Source organism: Barbatula barbatula, assembly GCF_947034865.1.
Source record: "Barbatula barbatula genome assembly, chromosome: 3".
Classification (NCBI taxonomy): Eukaryota; Metazoa; Chordata; class Actinopteri; order Cypriniformes; family Nemacheilidae; genus Barbatula; species Barbatula barbatula.
The window spans coordinates 326,013-345,123 of NC_136764.1; the positions used below are offsets into that span (position 1 = coordinate 326,013).

General features: G+C 41.9%; 1 protein-coding gene across 1 annotated transcript in view; it reads left to right on the forward strand.

Moving 5' to 3' along the window:
- Window positions 1-14,918: 14,918 nt before the first annotated feature.
- LOC306892465 (receptor-type tyrosine-protein phosphatase mu) overlaps window positions 14,919-19,111 on the forward strand; it is a gene marked incomplete at its 5' end in the record, with an annotated part of 122,902 nt that continues 118,709 nt past the window's right edge. Inside the window, 2 exons of the mRNA XM_079453592.1 lie at window positions 14,919-15,101; window positions 15,222-15,315. Coding sequence (XP_079309718.1) covers window positions 14,919-15,101; window positions 15,222-15,315 — 277 coding nt within the window. The remainder of the gene's footprint in view (window positions 15,102-15,221; window positions 15,316-19,111) is intronic.

The following is a 19,111-nucleotide window of genomic DNA, read 5'->3' on the forward strand; positions in this document are numbered from 1 at the left end:
TCACTAAGACTAGACCGAACACTCACTAAGACTAGACCGAACACTCACTAAGACTAGACCGAACACTCACTAAGACTAGACCGAACACTCACTAAGACTAGACCGAACACTCACTAAGACTAGACCGAACACTCACTAAGACTAGACCGAACACTCACTAAGACTAGACCGAACACTCACTAAGACTAGACCGAACACTCACTAAGACTAGACCGAACACTCACTAAGACTAGACCGAACACTCACTAAGACTAGACCGAACACTCACTAAGACTAGACCGAACACTCACTAAGACTAACTATACTTAAACGTATCTGTCAAGACAAGGCTTCTAGGACGGGGTAACAAGTACAACGAACGAGCACAGGACAATGAACACGAGGATGTTTTAAAGGGGAAACACACGATAATTAACAAGGGGCAGGTGTAGGTAATGAAACACTAATGGGAAGGCTAACGAGACAACAGGACGGGAAACACTGACGAGACACGAGAAAGCACATGGCAAGTCAAAATCAAAACAACGCCATGTCTTTCTCACACAAAACCTAAGGCTATGCCATGACTCCGCTGCAAGACCAAGACCAAGACCAAGACCAAGAATAAGCATGACATTGATAGCGGAATCATGACAGCAAAAGTGGCGACTGGTCAATCAGTATCAAGCACTTCAACGAGCCGTGTAATAAGCGTGTTGCATACATGCCGTGTGAGGATTCTCTCAAATCATTCTGTGTTGGACAGAACAAAGGAAGTCTACAAATTTGACACGATTAAAGAAAGAGTGTAAATGATGACAGATTCTTCAGATTTTCAAAAAACTTCCTTTACTTTTGATAGTGTTTCTTAATAGATGCTACAGAAAGAGACGAGTGTTTTCAGTGCAGTGTCTTTGAGAGGAATATGTTTGAAAAAAGTATTTTTACAGAAAATGGAAATTTTGTTTGAAAAGGGTTTTCTCAAATGACACATGTCAAGCGTGCATGTGATTCTCTGAGATCTCTGCGTGTATGTGATTACAGCCGAAGCTCAACAGTTCACAACACAAGCCTGACGCTCTGAGTTCAGTATCTGATCTGAGTTTGGACATTTCCAGGTGTTAAAGCTCATTACAACAGTTTCCGTGTTTCAATATGTTGAAGTAGCTGTGAAAACCAGTGTGTCAATATCTTCTACCTAATTACACAGCAGTCCTTTGTTTGAGACCCGTGGGGTGTGTGTACAATCATATTACCTATTCCTCAGCAAATAACAGTTTAGCATTTCTTCTCAGTGCCGTCAGACACAAATTAAATTTAGTTATTTGTCGGCGATGGCTGTTGATTTCTATATTTCCCACAGGAGGAGAGAGACGCGCTGGCTGGAATAATGTTACTCTGATCAGCCAGAAAAGCATCGATTAAACCGCCGGCTGAATCGTCCACAGGTGTCGACTTATTATAGAAAGCTCTTTTTGTATTCTTGTGAAGATATTTAGCGGTATTCGTCTTAGATTCACACAGTATGTCATGATGAATAAGTCTTTGTCAGAGAAAGTGGTGAGGAGCGGTCCAGACTAACAAACTCTGTCTCACATGAGCGTCGTCTCATGCATGTTAACTAGCTCAAATCATTCAACACTCTTCTCTCATACCATTACAGCACATCAGGTTTAACATTGATATGAAAATAAAGTGATCGATATCATGAAGAGAGAGGATCTCATGAATCTGATGTTTTACAGTGGTGATGGGGTCTGATGCTAGTCTGATATTTGATGTCTTTGATCTGATGACTCTAATCTGATGTGTGATGTGATTGGTATTATGTATCTAGGCAGATGGTTGATGTGATCGGTCCGATGTCGTGAGTCTGATGTGATCGATCTGATGTTGTGAATCTGATGTCTGATGTGATCGGTCTGATGTCTGTAATCTAATCTGATGTTGTGAGTCTGATATGATTGGTCTGATATCTCTATTATGATGTCATGAGTCTGATGTCTCTAGTCTGATGTGTGATGTCATGATTCTGATGATGTCTGACATTATTGGTCTGATGTCTGTGTGATACAATGGCGTGATACAATGGTCTGATATTTCTAGTCTGATGTGTGATGTGATCAGTCTGATGTCAATAGTCTGATGTATGATGTGATCAGTCTGATGTCAATAGTCTGATGTATGATGTCATGACCGAGTCTGATGTCTCTAGTCTGATGTGTGATGTGTGATGTGATCGGTCTGATGTCAATAGTCTGATGTGTGATGTCATGATCGAATCTGATGTCTCTAGTCTGATGTGTGATGTGATCGATCTGACGTCAATAGTCTAATGTGTGATGTGATCGGTCCGATATCTCTAGTCTGATGTCAATAGTCTGATGTATGATGTGATCGGTCTGATGTCTCTAGTCTGATGTCAATAGTCTGATGTGTGATGTGATGGATCTGATGTCTCTAGTCTGATGTGTGATGTGATCGGTCTGATATCTCTAGTCTGATGTCAATAGTCTGATGTATGATGTGATCGGTCTGATGTCTCTAGTCGGATGTCTCTAGTCTGATGTGTGATGTGATGGATCTGATGTCTCTAGTCTGATGTCAATAGTCTGATGTGTGATGTCATGATCGAATCTGATGTCTCTAGTCTGATGTATGATGTGATCGGTCTGATGTCTCTAGTCGGATGTCTCTAGTCTGATGTGTGATGTGATGGATCTGATGTCTCTAGTCTGATGTCAATAGTCTGATGTGTGATGTCATGATCGAATCTGATGTCTCTAGTCTGATGTGTGATGTCATGATCGAATCTGATGTCTCTAGTCTGATGTGTGATGTGGTCGGTCTGATGTCAATAGTCTGATGTGTGTTGTCATGATCGAATCTGATGTCTCTAGTCTGATGTGTGATGTCATGATTGAATCTGATGTCTCTAGTCTGATGTGTGATGTGATAGATCTGACGTCAATAGTCTGATGTGTGATGTCATGAGTATGATGTCTTTAGTCTGATGTGTGATGTGATCGGTCTGATGTCAATAGTCTGATGTGTGATGTGATCGGTCTGATGTCAATAGTCTGATGTGATTGGTCTGCTGTCTCTAGTCTGATGTCAATAGTCTTATGTGTGATGTCATGAGTCTGATGTCTCTAGTCTGATGTGTGATGTGATCGGTCTGATGTCAATAGTCTGATGTGATTGGTCTGCTGTCTCTAGTCTGATGTCAATAGTCTTATGTGTGATGTCATGAGTCTGATGACTCTTGTCTGATGTGTGATGTGATGGATCTGATGTCTCTAGTCTTATGTGTGATGTGATGGATCTGATGTCACTAGTCTGAGGTGTGATGTCATGAGTCTGATGTGATGGATCTGATGTCACTAGTCTGATGTGTGACGTCATGAGTCTGATGTGGTGAAAGAGTGGATGGTTTTTCAGTGGCATTTAAGGTTTTGGAGTTTGGGCTGGAAACAGAAGACTTTAATTAATCACACTGGCTGTGTTAAAGCTCGCTGTGATCACGCTCGTTAGTCTCCCGGGTGATTAATTGAAATTAATTGAAAAGCCAATGACATTTAACACCTGATAATCTCACAGCGCTGCTCTTCTTCACTTTACAGACGGATGGACAGACTGACTGACTCTCTCACTAATGTCACAGCAAGACACCCCAGAAAACCACCAAAGACCAGCAAACCGGCTCAGAGCTGCGTTTCTCAAAAGCATTGTAACCTCAAGTTGATCTTAGAAGTCTCGTCACCCACCGGTGGAGCTACGATCAACGCAGGCTTAGGGAGACCAGCTCAGACCAGTTTGATGTGTTTCAGCAGGTTTTGGGTGTCTTGTCAAATCTGCTGAAAAAAACTCTTTAAAAATGTTGTGATGTGGTTTTACTGCTGAGCATGTGATTTAAAGTCTGACTGACTGAAGATCTCTTGCATTCACATCTGTGTCTTAATGTTTGTGTGGGTTTAAGATGCAGACAGCAGTAGATGAGTCTGTAGCGCCCTCTGTTGGAGATTTTCAATGAATTCTCCCGGAACACAACAGCTTTTAAAGTTAAGATTTACAGTAAAAGACCCGTAGACCAGCTATGATGAATGAAGACAAAGAGTCAGGAATGACATTCATTGAAGAATATTTACTAAAGAAAAATAGTTTGTAGTTTTTCCAGCAGAAGTCAGTTTCAGCTCTCTCCAGGAGTTCCACCGCCGACCTGCCTTACATCCAACATGCAGTTGAATTTAAGCTAACAGCGTCGACTAACTATTGCCATAACTTGGGTAAATCAAGCTCACGTGATTGGTTATCAGAGATAATCATTTAAACAAGAAAACTCTCAACACTTCTGGAGTCATGAGACAGAAACATATAGTCCTGTAGATGATCAAAGATGACTGTACTTCATTAAAACATGACGTTCTCTCACTTTTCCAACATGAGATAAGAAGTCACAGTTCACAGTTACACTGACCAGGAGGAGAGAGCCCAAGCATTCACTGGAGACTTACAGTTTTTTTCCATTGCTAAACGACAGCGAGCACAACTAGAGTCACATGTGTAAAACTCTAACTACAGTCTGCACAGCAGCAGTTCATGTGGACCAAACTCTAGTTCGTTTTTCATTGCTTGAACACAGTTTGCAAAACTCTACACACTTATCCCACGACTTTAACCACGACCTGCACAACATTGTGGATTTACAGCACTTTGTTCAAATGCTAAAACACTGCTGTCAAAACTGTGAACCACACATTCAAAACAGAACAGATTTCAGCCTTGTGCCTTTCAGCTGAAAGGTTAAGCAGGTGTCTTGTTTTAGACTTGTTAGTGAACACACACAAACACACATACACACACACACACACATATATATATATATATATATATATAAGGTAGAGCTAAGAAAGACTAATTTTGGAAATGGAACAAGGAAGACGGGTTCGTGGAGGGAGAAGAGTGTCAGGGAGAGAGGAAGACACAGAAGACACAGAAGACACAGAGCTGTTATTTCAGATGAAGCTTCACTTATAGACCATGTCATGAATCATGGTCTCTCATTGAGAGAGGAAGGGTTGAGGGTGCAACACAATCTGCAAAGATCCACAGTGGCTTCTGTAATCTGTTTGACTGTAAAATATATTTTTACAACAAGACCCAAAGGCCGACCCCAACAGGAGGAAGAGGAGAAATATGACTTTGTATAAAGTCACTGGAATTGTTGAAACTGTAAAGATGAAAAGTTTGTATTTTGTGTATTGGTGTTTTTCCTCTCAGTGTGTTGTGAGTGACAGTGTGTGTTATCTCAGTGAGGGTTGTGTATTGTGTTTGGCTGCACTGAGCCGTGTGTTAAGAGTTGTGTTGCTTTGAATGAGTTGTGCAGGTGATGTGAAGAGTTTAGCTCAGGTGACTGTTGCTAGTGCAGACTGTAGTAAGAGTTTTACACATGAAGCTGCAGTTGTGCTCACTGGCGTTTAGCAATCGAAAAAAACTGTAAACCATGAAATAGTCTTCTGTAGTTTATATCATAATCAGAGAAGATTTGTTTTACAGTTTTTCCTCCAGAGGAGGAGGAAGAGGAGGAGGAAGAAGAGGAGGAGGAAGAGGAGGAGGAAGAAGAGGAGGAGGAAGAGGAGGAGGAAGAGGAGTAGTAAGGGTGCGTGGTGGTGGAATAGGGGGAAGAGGCAGAGGAGCATGAAGAAACCATGCTGTCCCGGATGAAATTCGGGCCACAATTATAGACCATGTCATCAACCATGGCCTCACAATGGCGGAGGCAGGTCGCCGAGTGCAGCCTAATGTGCCTCGCTCTACAGTCTCCTCCATCATCCAAACCTTTCGTAGGGAAAACAGGTATGTAGTAGGACACTGTGTATAGAGCATGAAATATATATATTTACACATTTACCTTCTCATTTAGTGTGTGAGTGTGTGTGTGATAGGCCTACAGTAATATCTTACCTCAATGGTATGTTATGATACTAAAATGACAAGAAAAACATTGGAAAAACACAGTTTTCCACGACAACCTTGCACGGGTGGCAGAGAAAAACTTCTCAATGAACAGCAAGAACAAGAGATCATATAATATAATGCCATCACAATGAGACAGATCCGCGCTGCAATCCTACAAGACAATGCCATATTCCAAAATGTGAACTTTATAAGCATCTCCACAATAGACCGTATATTGAAGAAGCATCAGATGACAATGAAGCAAATATACAGGGTACCATTTGAGAGGAACTCTGATAGAGTGAAAGAGCTGCTGTACCAGTATGTACATGTAAGTCAGTTACTGGTGATCCAAAGCAGTGGTTCCCAAACTGTTTTCAGTATCCACTTTACGTGATTTGTGTATCCAGGTATGAAAATATTTGATTTATATTTCAGTAAGCCTAGTCATTGATGATTTCCCCCCTCCCCTTTCTGTCAAATACCCCCTGTAGTGCATAGGGGTACATGTACCCCAGGTTTGGAACCACGGGAGTAGTGGCCAGTAGTGAACTAGTGGAGAACATAGAACATTCCTATGTAATTGACTGTAACTGTAGTGTATGACTCTTCTGTATGACTGATTTGATGTTTTCTTTTTTTCCGCTATTGTAGAGAATAATGGCATTGGAAGGAAACGAGACCCCTCACATCCTCGTGTTTGCGGATGAATCTGGCTTCAACCTGGCCAAGGGCCGAAGACGTGGCCGTAATATTATTGGCCACAGGGCCACGGTGGATGTCCCAGGCCAGCAAGTGGGGCAATATGTGTGGCCACTCACATCCCCAGTCCTGGCCCATACAATACACAGAAGCTCCTTCTTTTTTGGACCGTCTTCATTTTGATTTGATCCCTGAAAATGAGAGAGGTCTTGTAGGGCCTCACCTACAATATGACAGTACAGTAACCATTGTCAATGAAGGACGGGGCTAAGACTGAAAGGTGGACATGAGGGATGTTTCAATGGTCCTCTGCCATAGTGACAAAACATCTAAACATTCTGACTTGCAGTGCTTACACAATGCCAAAGGGACGAAGCATTTTCGTTGCACTCACTGTTTAAATGAGAAAGAAATTTACTTTTGACACATGAGTGAACTGTTTTGGGAGAGATATGAGCTTTTGCAGGTAAACCATGGTGTTGTGCTGAACCATCCACACTATTTTGGCAAACGCATTAAGAGTGTTGAGAACGTCCGGTCTGTTTCAAGAAATGAGCCAAAGCAATTGAGAAGGATCTTTGTCATTTTCGTGGCACTGACTGTTTATATGGGAAAGGAATTTAGTTTTGAAGCATGACAACACTGATACAGATACAATAGTACAGTAATGTTAATCGGTCTTCACCATTTGGCCACAGGTTCTCATCCACATCACATCTTCTGTCATCTAGGGCAATACACCTAAGAAAGAATCTTCTGGCATGCCTGATCCATCCCTGCCAATCTTCTTCCTCGTTCAGCCACTTCTCTATTTCTGGCCAGGTCCATGTTTACATCACAATACAAAACTATTCAGCAGTTTCTCCTTTTGTAGTGAAATTGAAAGACTAACACCTGTGTAGAGGTTCATCTACAATGAGAATCAGCTGTCGCTGGTCCAATAGTCCAATTGTTTTTATAGCCCTTTCAGTCATTTTAAGATTTTAAATATATTTCATTCAAATATTACTGTAGAAATGTCTTATTCAGTTTTGTATTATGTTATTGCTTTGAACATAAGTTTAACAGGTTTGAAAACAGTATGTAAGCATGTGAAAATTGGCCTGTACGTACAAAGAGTTTTGTCAGATGTTGTGTCTGAGTGAGAAAATAATTCATGAAGTTTGAGAGATGTAGTCATTGAAGGCATTTTGTGCCAAAGCAACGATAATTGATCCTCAGTTTAGCCCACATACACTTCTGTTGTGCTCACTGTGTGAAGAGTTTTGCAAAAGTGACCTAAGTATTGAGAAATGTGTCCTAGCGTCTGTAAAAAACTGTATTGCCATGATCAATAAACTCAATAACATGTATATTATATTTATAATGAACGACTAGAGACACTAGAGGGCAGTATTCACACATTGATAAACTCACACAAATACTTTTATACATTTATTTACCACAGTACTGAATGATAACCATCATAATGCTTTTACACACGGACTTACAAAAATGATCAAATTAACTGTTTACAAACAATCTTCTTCATAAACAAATGTGCTACTTGTATATGTTGTGATATCACCGCTCTCCAATGCTCAAGGGTTTGAAGCAAACGCTTCAGCTTTCATTTGATACATTATTATTCAGACTCAGTGAAGCGGCCGCTTTAAACTCAAGTGCTGTCAAACATCCATCTGCTCTCATCATGATGATGTGAAAAACATCCTCTGTAGTTTCCACACTGTGTGTGTGTGTGTGTGTGTGTGTGTGCACGTGACAGAAACTCTATCAGATGGGATTCTGCTCTTTGGTTCTGTATGTATTGATGTGAAGAATCTCTCCTCCTGTGGCGCTGTCTGAACACATTCACTGTTACACAGACACACAGAAAGATCTCTCTGAAACTCTCCTGCTGGAATTTGACACTGTGATCAATCAGATGAAACAGGTGAGAAAAACCTTCTCAACTGGTTTACAAGAACTGGAGCTCAATCCTTATGTTTACATTTACATTTAGTCAATTAGCAGATGCTTTTATCCAAAGTGACTTTCAAAGAGTTCAGGGAGCGATAATACAATAGTTGCTAATAAAAAAGTTACTAGTTTCAACAAAAGCTAGACCTCTACCTGTTGAGAGAGGGTTACTGTACATCAAATATATATATATATATATATACATATCATGCGCGGAGTTTGCGGGGGGCAGTGGGAGCATTGCTCCCCCTGGCGGCTGAAACGGGTAATTGCATTGTTTCAACAAAAAAAATAATTGCATTCTTTAAAAAAATTATATATTATAAATATCTTAAATAAAACAACTAAAAGGTGGTAGGTAATACATCTGATTTCATATACTCCTTTAGTAAAAAAAAAAATTTAGGGCTCTGGGTCATGTGACAAGTAACGTAAGTCCAGCGATTCTCAGCTAGCTAGCATGTAATACCGTTGTAGTTACCTGGTCGGACTCGTTACACAAAAATATGGACACAAGGAGATTTTTAAAACGTCGAGCTCCAAATGACACAGATATTCAGTCTTCTGGATCTAACAAAGATACAACACAAACAACAGTAACCGATGATGACGACAGGCAAACAGACACCGCTGTGAACTTAGAGGATACACCGAGCAGCTCTGGATCAGCAGCAACCGCTAGCAGTCCTGACGTTCACCCCACGGCCACAGATGCACTAGCTAACACCAACACAGATGATCTTGGAGAAAAACACGGCTGTCCCAAGCAACCTGCTCTGCCCCAATTCCCCTCAAAATGTTTTGGAAGTACAAAACGATCGTTTTCCACTTACTTCTACAAGAATTACCCTTGGCTTGAGTATTCCGTTAGAAATGATTCAGTCTACTGTTTTGCTTGTCGCCATTTCCAGACTTTTTTTTGCCCCCCCTGGCTCGAATGTCAAACTCCGCCTATGATACATATATACTGTATATAGTGCAAGACCAGCAAGGAGAGCATTGCAGTAGTCCAACCTTGAGATGACCAGGGCCTGGACAAGGAGTTGTGCCGCATGCTCAGTGAGATAGGGTCTAACCTTTCTGATGTTGAATAAGGCATATCGGCATGATCACGTTGTCTTTGCAATGTGATCATTGAAGGACAGCTGTTCATCAAATATGACTCAGAATTTCCTGCTGATTCGGAGGGAGTGATAGTGGAATTGCCAAGTTGGATGGTGAGATGGTGTTGCACCGTGGGGTGTGCCGGAAACACAAGTAGTTCTGTCTTGGCCAGGTTCAGCTGCAGGTGATGCTCATTCATCCCAGCTGAGATGTCATCTAGGCAGGCTGTTATGTGAGCTGCTACAGTGGTATCTTCCGGGTGAAACGAGATGTAGATCTGGGTGTCATCAGCATAACAGTGATACGAGAAGCCGTGTGCCTGTATGATGGGTCTCAAGGATGCCATGTAGATGGAAAAAAGCAGCGGTCCAAGCAGCGATCCCTGATGGACCCTAGTTATTACAGTTTTTCTCCATTGGTTTGGCTAATTTCTTGAAACAGAAATTACATTCTCAAAACAACATGGACAAACCTCCAGACAACTTGCCAATTGTTTACAACAGAATTGAATTTCTCATTCATTTGATCAAATTGCAAATGTCTAAGTACATGTCTCAATGTCTCACTACATCTTTGCAAATGATTAAGTACAGGTAGCCTACATTTAGCACAATTTCCAAGTGAATTGATCTTGTTGATCTAAACTGATTGTTGATTCTCAGTCTAATGGTTGTCCGTTCCAAAATGTTTCAGCGTCATTTCATTGTATAAGTCATCACATGCACAATAGTCTGTTCAATTGTCAAAATTAGTCAAGAACATAATACTATGAATACCATATATGGATCCCTTGGAACATTTTATAAATTTATTACAGCAATTGACAGTCAGATGAAACTAGAACTTGACTAACGAAGGAGGAGTGTCACACATCTCAGATGACCAATTAAACAGTATGTTTAGTTACCTGACAGGTGCTGTCCATGACTGTAAATGCTGCCAAACATGTATGTAAAGAGCTTGACCATGCAGGACCAGTACAATTTCTGAACATGGAGGCACCTGGCCAAGTAAATGAACAAGGGCAACTGCCTGCTCGTGGAAGAGGAGGAGGAAGAAGAGGAGGAAGAAGAGGAGGAAGAGGAGAAGGAAGAGGAGTAGTAAGGGTGCGTGGTGATGGAATAGGGGGAAGAGGCAGAGGAGCATGAAGAAACCATGCTGTCCCGGATGAAATTCGGGCCACAATTATAGACCATGTCATCAACCATGGCCTCACAATGGCGGAGGCAGGTCGCCGAGTGCAGCCTAATGTGCCTCGCTCTACAGTCTCCTCCATCATCCAAACCTTTCATAGGGAAAACAGGTATGTAGTAGGACAGTGTGTATAGAGCATGAAATATATATATTTACACATTTACCTTCTCATTTAGTGTGTGAGTGTGTGTGTGATAGGCCTACAGTAATATCTTACCTCAATGGTATGTTATGATACTAAAAATGACAAGAAAAACATTGGAAAAACACAGTTTTCCACGACAACCTTGCACGGGTGGCAGAGAAGTTCACTTCATCATCACTTCACATCATTATAGCAATTTCTTATTCCTTTGAACAAATTGCAATTGCTTCATATTGCAATTGATAATGTACAATTGTCAGCTTTTTTCCACATTTTCAATTGCTCATGTCATGTTGATCAAAATGTAGTAGATGGTTCTCTGTTGAATAGCCTTACCCCTCAAAACATCTAGGCATTAGTTCCTTGCATAAGCCATTACATGCAAAATTGTTGAACTATTTGTCATAAACTGTCAATCATAGTTTTACAAATTTCTATTAGACCTTTTGGTGGAAGGCAAAACAGAGGAAGAGGCAGAAGAGGACATAGGCGCATATCTGATGACATAAGGGACACTATTGTAGACCATATTGTGACCATATTGTCAATCATGGCCTTACAATGGCTGAGGCGGGTCGAAGGGTGCAGCCGAATATTGGGAGATCAACCGTGTCCTCAATAGTTCAAACGTTTCGAAGAGAGAATTGATGAAATTCGGTCTGATGAAATTCTCTGGCCAGATGTAATTGAGAGGCATGATCAATAAAATAATTTATTCAAATGAATGCAGTGCATTTATCACTTTATTTTTTATTTACCTATGTACTTATTTGCATAATATATATATTTTTGTGTGTGTTGGGTGACAACTTATTGTTATACAGCTGAACTCCTCATTAAAGAACTTAATGGAAAACATGTATTTTCATTCATTTCTTTGTGTATCTTCAGCTGAATTTGTTATAAAATCAACAGAGAACACACTTTTAGTTTTGATGTTAATATTGAATTTTAATAAATGCATTATTAGAATAAAATGCTGTGTTTCAATGTGCATTGATAACTTAACGGTTTCGCCAGCATAATAGCGTGTTTAGTTTGCTGTGTTAACTGTTTTGAGAGCTGTTACCTGAGTTTGGAGAAATGTACCAAATCGATTGAGAAAAACTGTAAGTAAGGGAGCAAATCAAGAGGGAAACAGGTGTAGGGCATTAATCAATAACGAGGGTAACGAGAGGATGGGAACAAAGACGAGACCAGAGAGAGTGTCTGCAAGACCATAATAATTGCCTCTCTCCACATTAAACATGAGGTTCTGTCATGATCCTGTCACTACACTAAGAGAAACATGACATGATGCAGCAGAATCATGACAGAAGCCTCTCCTCAAGGATCAACAACCTGATGCTCCTCAAGGCACAAACAAGACAAGACAGACTGTGACACTAACAAAACAGAGCAACATGATAATAAAATAAAACAAAACAGGGAAGCACAAGAGTCCAAGGGAAGGGGCAAGTCCAAACAAAAGTCCAAAGACAGGCAGACACGATAACCGGCATTACACGGACTGGATTGTTAGCTGAACAGCCGGCAGACCCGGACTGGGATAGCCGGCAGACACACGGACTGGGATAGCCGGCAGACACACGGACTGGGATAGCCGGCAGACACACGGACTGGGATAGCCGGGGCGGGAATGGCCGCGTGCACCGGGCTGGAATGGCCGCGTGCACCTGCACCGACCGGGAATGCCAGGCTGCACCGACCTGGAACGCCCGGCTGGGGATCTTTGGCGGCCACAGGATTCCGGCGGGTTCGAACCCTGGAGGGAAGACTGGCGGTCTCAACCCTGGAAGGCAGTCCGGCGGTCTCAGTCCCGAGCGGGAATCCGGCAGTCTCAACCCTGGTAGGGAGTCCGGCGCCCCCGACTCAGGAGGGAGTCCGGCATTCTCGACCCTGGAAGGGAGTCCGGCAGCCTCTAACCCTGGAAGGGAACCCGGCGGCTTCGACCGCTGCCGCATTGATCCCTCTGTCTGCTGGGTCCGATTATGGCTGGTTCATTCTGTCATGATTCTCGAGTGGTGAGACAAGGACAGAGGACCCAGGTGCAAACAGCGGTTAACCGGGTCCTCTGTCCTTGTCTCACCACTCGAGAATCATGACAGTTTTACAGTAAAATGTGTGTTTGCATAGTTTTTGTCTATGTGAAAGTGTGCGATGCATCGCTGCATTTTTCCCCACATAGGACTGCAAGATTACCTCTAACCGGTGGCAGAGGACGCCTTTTCACACCTCAACAGGAGGAGGCTATTTGCAACATGGTCCGAGCAAACAATGCCATGAGACTCCGGGAAATACAAAGGACCATTATAGAAGACAACGATGTCTTTGAAAACATCCATACGGTTAGCATCTCAACCATCGACAGGGTGCTGCATAGATACCAGATGAGTATGAAACAGCTGTACCGTGTAACGAGTTAAGGAGCCACGATACCAGTATGTACAGGTAAAACATATATCTATGTAACTCCTTTACAGCAACATTTTATAGTGATACATAGTACAGTAAGCATAAACTGCACACATTTCCATTGCTGTGGAAGGAACATGCAATATATGTACATTTTATGTCACTCTTCTTTACCAAAACAAATTCAACTGTGTGTTCTGGGATAGAGCGTATAATGGAGTTGGAATCAAGTGAACCCTCTCACAACTTTGTATATGTGGATGAGGCTGGCTTCAACCTGACCAAATGCAGAAGGCGGGGTCGGAATATCATCGGTCACAGAGCTACTGTGGATTTGCCAGGCCAACGGGAAGGAAATATCACCATGTGTGCTGCTATTTCGGACCATGGTGTCCTAACCCATATCCCCCTTATAGGGCCATACAACACCCAGCATCTCCTCAACTTTTTAGAGACTCTCTACAGGGCTCTCATCCCTGATGATGAGAGGGGTCTGTTTAGAGAGGATTTGCTAAAGTATGTGGTCATTTGTGATAATGTGAGTTTCCATCGATCAAACATCATAAGGCAATGGTTTGTGACCCACCCGAGGATGCTCATAGAATTCCTCCCACCTTATTCACCATTCCTTAACCCAATTGAGGAGTTCTTTTCAGCATGGAGGTGGAAGGTGTACGATCGTCAGCCACACACACAGATGACCCTGCTGGCTGCAATGGATGCAGCATGTGAGGACGTCACAGTAGATGCCTGAAGAGGATGGATAAGGCATTCCAAAAGATTCTTTCCACGTTGCATTGGAAGGGAAAATATGTGGATGAGAATATGTGGGCCGACAGACAGGAACGTCTGGATGTGTAGAGACAGCACTAGAACAGTGATGCGGGCAAAGGGGGTGTTTCCTGTGTTTCTTTCTAATTTAGTTTGTTTTCCTTTGTGCCCCTTGTCTTTTTCTTACTGTACATTATTTTTTTTCTTTCATAAAGTAGCACTAGTAAAAGCTGTGAAAAACAAAATTCTGTCCAGTCTCTTTGAATCAATAACCCACATACAGTAATATGTAAATAGTACTGTTGAAATTGATATATGCCATAGAAGTTCAGACTTGTGCAGTTTCAATATAGTAACTGTCATCCAAACTGTAGACTAAGTTTACATCAGGTGATACTATCAAAGTAAACAGTTACATTGACAACATGCCTAAACATTTTGACGACCTTGTTCGTGAACAATGACTCAATGACTTATCATTCTGATGACACTGACATGATCATTGGCATGAATATTTACTTTTGAGAGATGTACTAAGGATTTTTAGTGACTGACTAGCTTTAGAAACATATCTATTGTATATTGCAGTTTGAACAAATTGTTCTGAGAAATGCACTTATTATTTTCCACATGTTAGGGATGATATGAAAAACGCACCAAAGCGACTGAGAAAAACTGTAATGCCATCACAATGAGACAGATCCGCGCTGCAATCCTACAAGACAATGCCATACTCCAAAATGTCAACTATACAAGCATCTCCACAATAGACCGTATATTGAAGAAGCATCAGATGACAATGAAGCAAATATACAGGGTACCATTTGAGAGGAACTCTGATAGAGTGAAAGAGCTGCTGTACCAGTATGTACATGTAAGTCAGTTACTGGTGATCCAAAGCAGTGGTTCCCAAACTGTTTTCAGTATCCACTTTACGTGATTTGTGTATCCAGGTATGAAAATATTTGATTTACATTTTTTTCCGCTATTGTAGAGAAGAATGGCATTGGAAGGAAACGAGACCCCTCACATCCTCGTGTTTGCGGATGAATCTGGCTTCAACCTGGCCAAGGGCCGAAGACGTGGCCGTAATATTATTGGCCACCGGGCCACGGTGGATGTCCCAGGCCAGCGAGTGGGGCAATATAACTATGTGTGCTGCCATATCTGAGAATGGTGTGGCCACTCACATCCCCAGTCCTGGCCCATACAATACACAGAAGCTCCTTCTTTTTTGGACCGCCTTCATTTTGATTTGATCCCTGAAAATGAGAGAGGTCTTGTAGGGCCTCACCTACAATATGACAGTACAGTAACCATTGTCAATGAAGGACGGGGCTAAGACTGAAAGGTGGATATGAGGGATGTTTCAATGGTCCTCTGCCATAGTGACAAAACATCTAAACATTCTGACTTGCAGTGCTTACACAATGCCAAAGGGACGAAGCATTTTCGTTGCACTGACTGTTTAAATGAGAAAGAAATTTACTTTTGACACATGAGTGAACTGTTTTGGGAGAGATATGAGCTTTTGCAGGTAAACCATGGTGTTGTGCTGAACCATCCACACTATTTTGGCAAACGCATTAAGAGTGTTGAGAACGTCCGGTCTGTTTCAAGAAATGAGCCAAAGCAATTGAGAAGGATCTTTGTCATTTTCGTGGCATGGACTGTTTATATGGGAAAGGAATTTAGTTTTGAAGCATGAGTGAACAGTTTTGGGAGAGATGTTGGCTTTTGCAAGTGAGCTAGAGTGTTGTGCTGAACTGTAAGACTGTTTTGCCAAATGATCTCAGAATTTTGAGAATGTAATTTCTGTTTCAAGAAATGAGCCAAACCAATGGAGAAAAACTGTATGTGGTGAGCAGTGGACAGCGAGCCCCTCCATGACACCCTGAAGGGGTTTATTATTTACATTAAGTCATTTAGCAGATGCTTGTACCCAAAGTGCAAATTTGTGCAACAAAAGAACAACAATGCATAGGTGCAGTAAAACCGTTAGCAGATATATAAAAAGCTAAGATAAGACAGTAGAGAAGAAGTAGAAGACTGTCCTAATGGGTCAAATGTTGACGGAAGGGATGTGTTTTTAGAAGATTCTTAAAGATGACTACAGAATCTGCTTTTCTTGTGGCACGAGGGAGATCGTGGAACACATCTGGAGAAAGTGTGTGAGAGTGATTTTTTTCCCTTTGTGGGACGGCACCACAAGACGTTGTTCGATCCCTGCTGAGCGCAGGGATCGGGTGGATACATAAGTCTTAAATTGCGAGTGAAGATATGGGGGTAACGAACAAGTGGTTGTTTTGTAATCAAAGAGCAGAGATTTGAATTGAATGCAAGCGACTGTAGAAAGCCAGTGTAACTTAATGAAGAGAGGAGGTACATGTGCTCTCTTGGGTTCATTGAAGACCACTCTTGCCTCTGCATTCTGAATCATCTATAGAGCTGTGTGACATGTGATGGCAAAAGCCATGTTTCTGAATGACAGAGCCTAGGGATGTCAAGTATAGGGAAAAGAGCAGCGGTCCAAGAACTGAGCCCTGGGGAACCTCACCTCTCCAGGATACTCTGACTGACCTATCCGAGAGGCAAGACTCAAACCACCGTAGTGTCGTTCCAGGAACACCCATAGTCTTGAGGGTCGACAGGAGGATGTGGTGTTTGACAGTTTCAAAAGCGTCAGATAGATCTATGCGGATGAGTGCAGATGAGTTAGAGGCGGCCCTTGCCAGTCTCATTGCTTCGATGACTGAGAGCAGTGGAGTCTCTGCGGGATGACCACTCTTGAAACCAGACTGGTTGCTGTCCAAGAGGTTGTTCTGTGTGTAGCCGGTCCCACTCGCCCCGCTCTCTGCGGGCTTCGAACTGACGTCGGTCCAAATGGGAGACTGGCGCTCTAACGAGGAGGCTAAAGACCGCAGTCTCTAGCGTCTGTCGCTAGAGCGTCTCTGTTGGTCGGGGAGTGAGGCATACACACTGCACAGCTCTTCACTAGCTTGCACCCGTTACATGTGTGTGAAATGAGAAGAACTGGTCAGCTACCACACGCTCGAGGGTTTTTGCAATGAAAGGGAGGAGCGATACTGGTCAGTAGTTTCCTAGCAGTGCAGGATAAAGAGTGGGTTTCTTCAGTAATTGCTGGTTATTGCTGGTTTTGTGCTGGTCTCTAGCTCAGTATGTTCTTTAACAGCAAGTCAACTGGTTTTAGTGAAACTGGTTAATAACAAGAAGTGTGCTGGTTATGTAAGTCAAGAAGCATGTTAGTGACATCCTAGCAAAATAACATCAGGGCAAAATAAAATAATCATATTTATAATTAGATCATAGAATGTTTAATGTTCATGTCTATAAAACTGAATTTAAGGTGCAACTAGACTATGTTGCATTATATTAGATCCTCCACCCATCTTTATGCTGTCTGAGAATTCACACGCAAATAATAATGATTCTTTATAAGGTGAGATGTTGTGTTTCTGTAAAGCTTTTGGAATCATTTTATCACCAACCAGAGAGAAAGCGAGAGAGCCTGGGGGGGTTGATTCTCTTCATCGCTGTCCGTTTGATTTTCAAAGACTGTGGTGATGGTTTGGCCTCATGTTGCCACGGTATCAACAGTCCTTTTGCATGTGATCAGCCCGTTGCTATAGCAGCCGCTGTGAGCTTTGCTGGCAGAAGAGATCGTCTGTATCTGTTACCATGGAGACCAGCGTGATGTGTGCAGCAGTATGTACAGTAAACTGATGTCACTGTCAATCTGAAAAGAATATTGATCTGAATCTTTCTGGACAAAGACACACTTCATGTTGAAAGATTTCACTGAGGTGTGTTTTTGTGTTATTGTGTATTAGTCGTGTCGTTTTTTAACATTGTCATGCATTTGGCAGACGCTTTTATCCAAAGCGACTCAGATTGCATGATACTATACATTTGTTTTTGAAGAGTGTGCAATCCCTGGGGGCTAGCGCCACGCTCTAACCGCTTTTACTGAAAGCTTTATCTGTTTGTACATTATGTTCTGTTTTTCTGAGATGCATGTAAGTGAAACTTGAGGTCTTTGAGGCCTGGAGAGATTCATGTGTCCGCTGTTTCAAGCTGTTCTGTAGAGCGCCGCAGGGTTCTGTTTTCAGCTCTTATTGTTTATATCGTGCTGTTCTGTTATCTCTCACAGCACCCGAGCTACACGCAGGCCGACACACTGAATGCAGTATAAATATACATGATGAGGTACTGTATATATCAGAGATATGTAGAAGAAAAAACACGAGGAGGAGAACATTCATCCAAAATCATCCGCTGATGTTCAGTCAGTCTGACGGTTCAGCTTTCATCTGTAACATCAGAATGAGACCAAATCTGAGATCAGGTTGAGAAATTCTTAACATATCTTCTGATACTCTAATGACAGAGACAGTCCTGACTCTCTTTCTCGGGAGAAATATTTGAGACTCAGATGAGTAGTTTCCATTTGCTCTCTAGGAGAAATAACAGAAGAGAAGTCATCTGTGTTTGTTTCTATTATCTGAATAATACTGTGACACTAGTTGAATTTTGTCAGTGATGAGAGTGACACCTCAGGACTGGAATATTAACAGACCTGTGTGTGGATATAAATGAAGTGTTCTGGGTTATATCACGAACTCTCAGTAACAAGAACGCTTCATTTGACACAGAGAGAATCTATACTGAGAAAAAGTGTTGAAGTCTTGTTTGCATGTTCATCTTCTGTAGGACAGGGATATAAAGATGTGATGACAGATATTCACTCGCTCTAAGAAAATCCTTTATACATTTGCATATCAATTTATTTAGTATATTCTCTAAAAAAATGTGACACTATCTTAACCAATGATCAACCTCTAAAATCACACTCATGTCCATTGA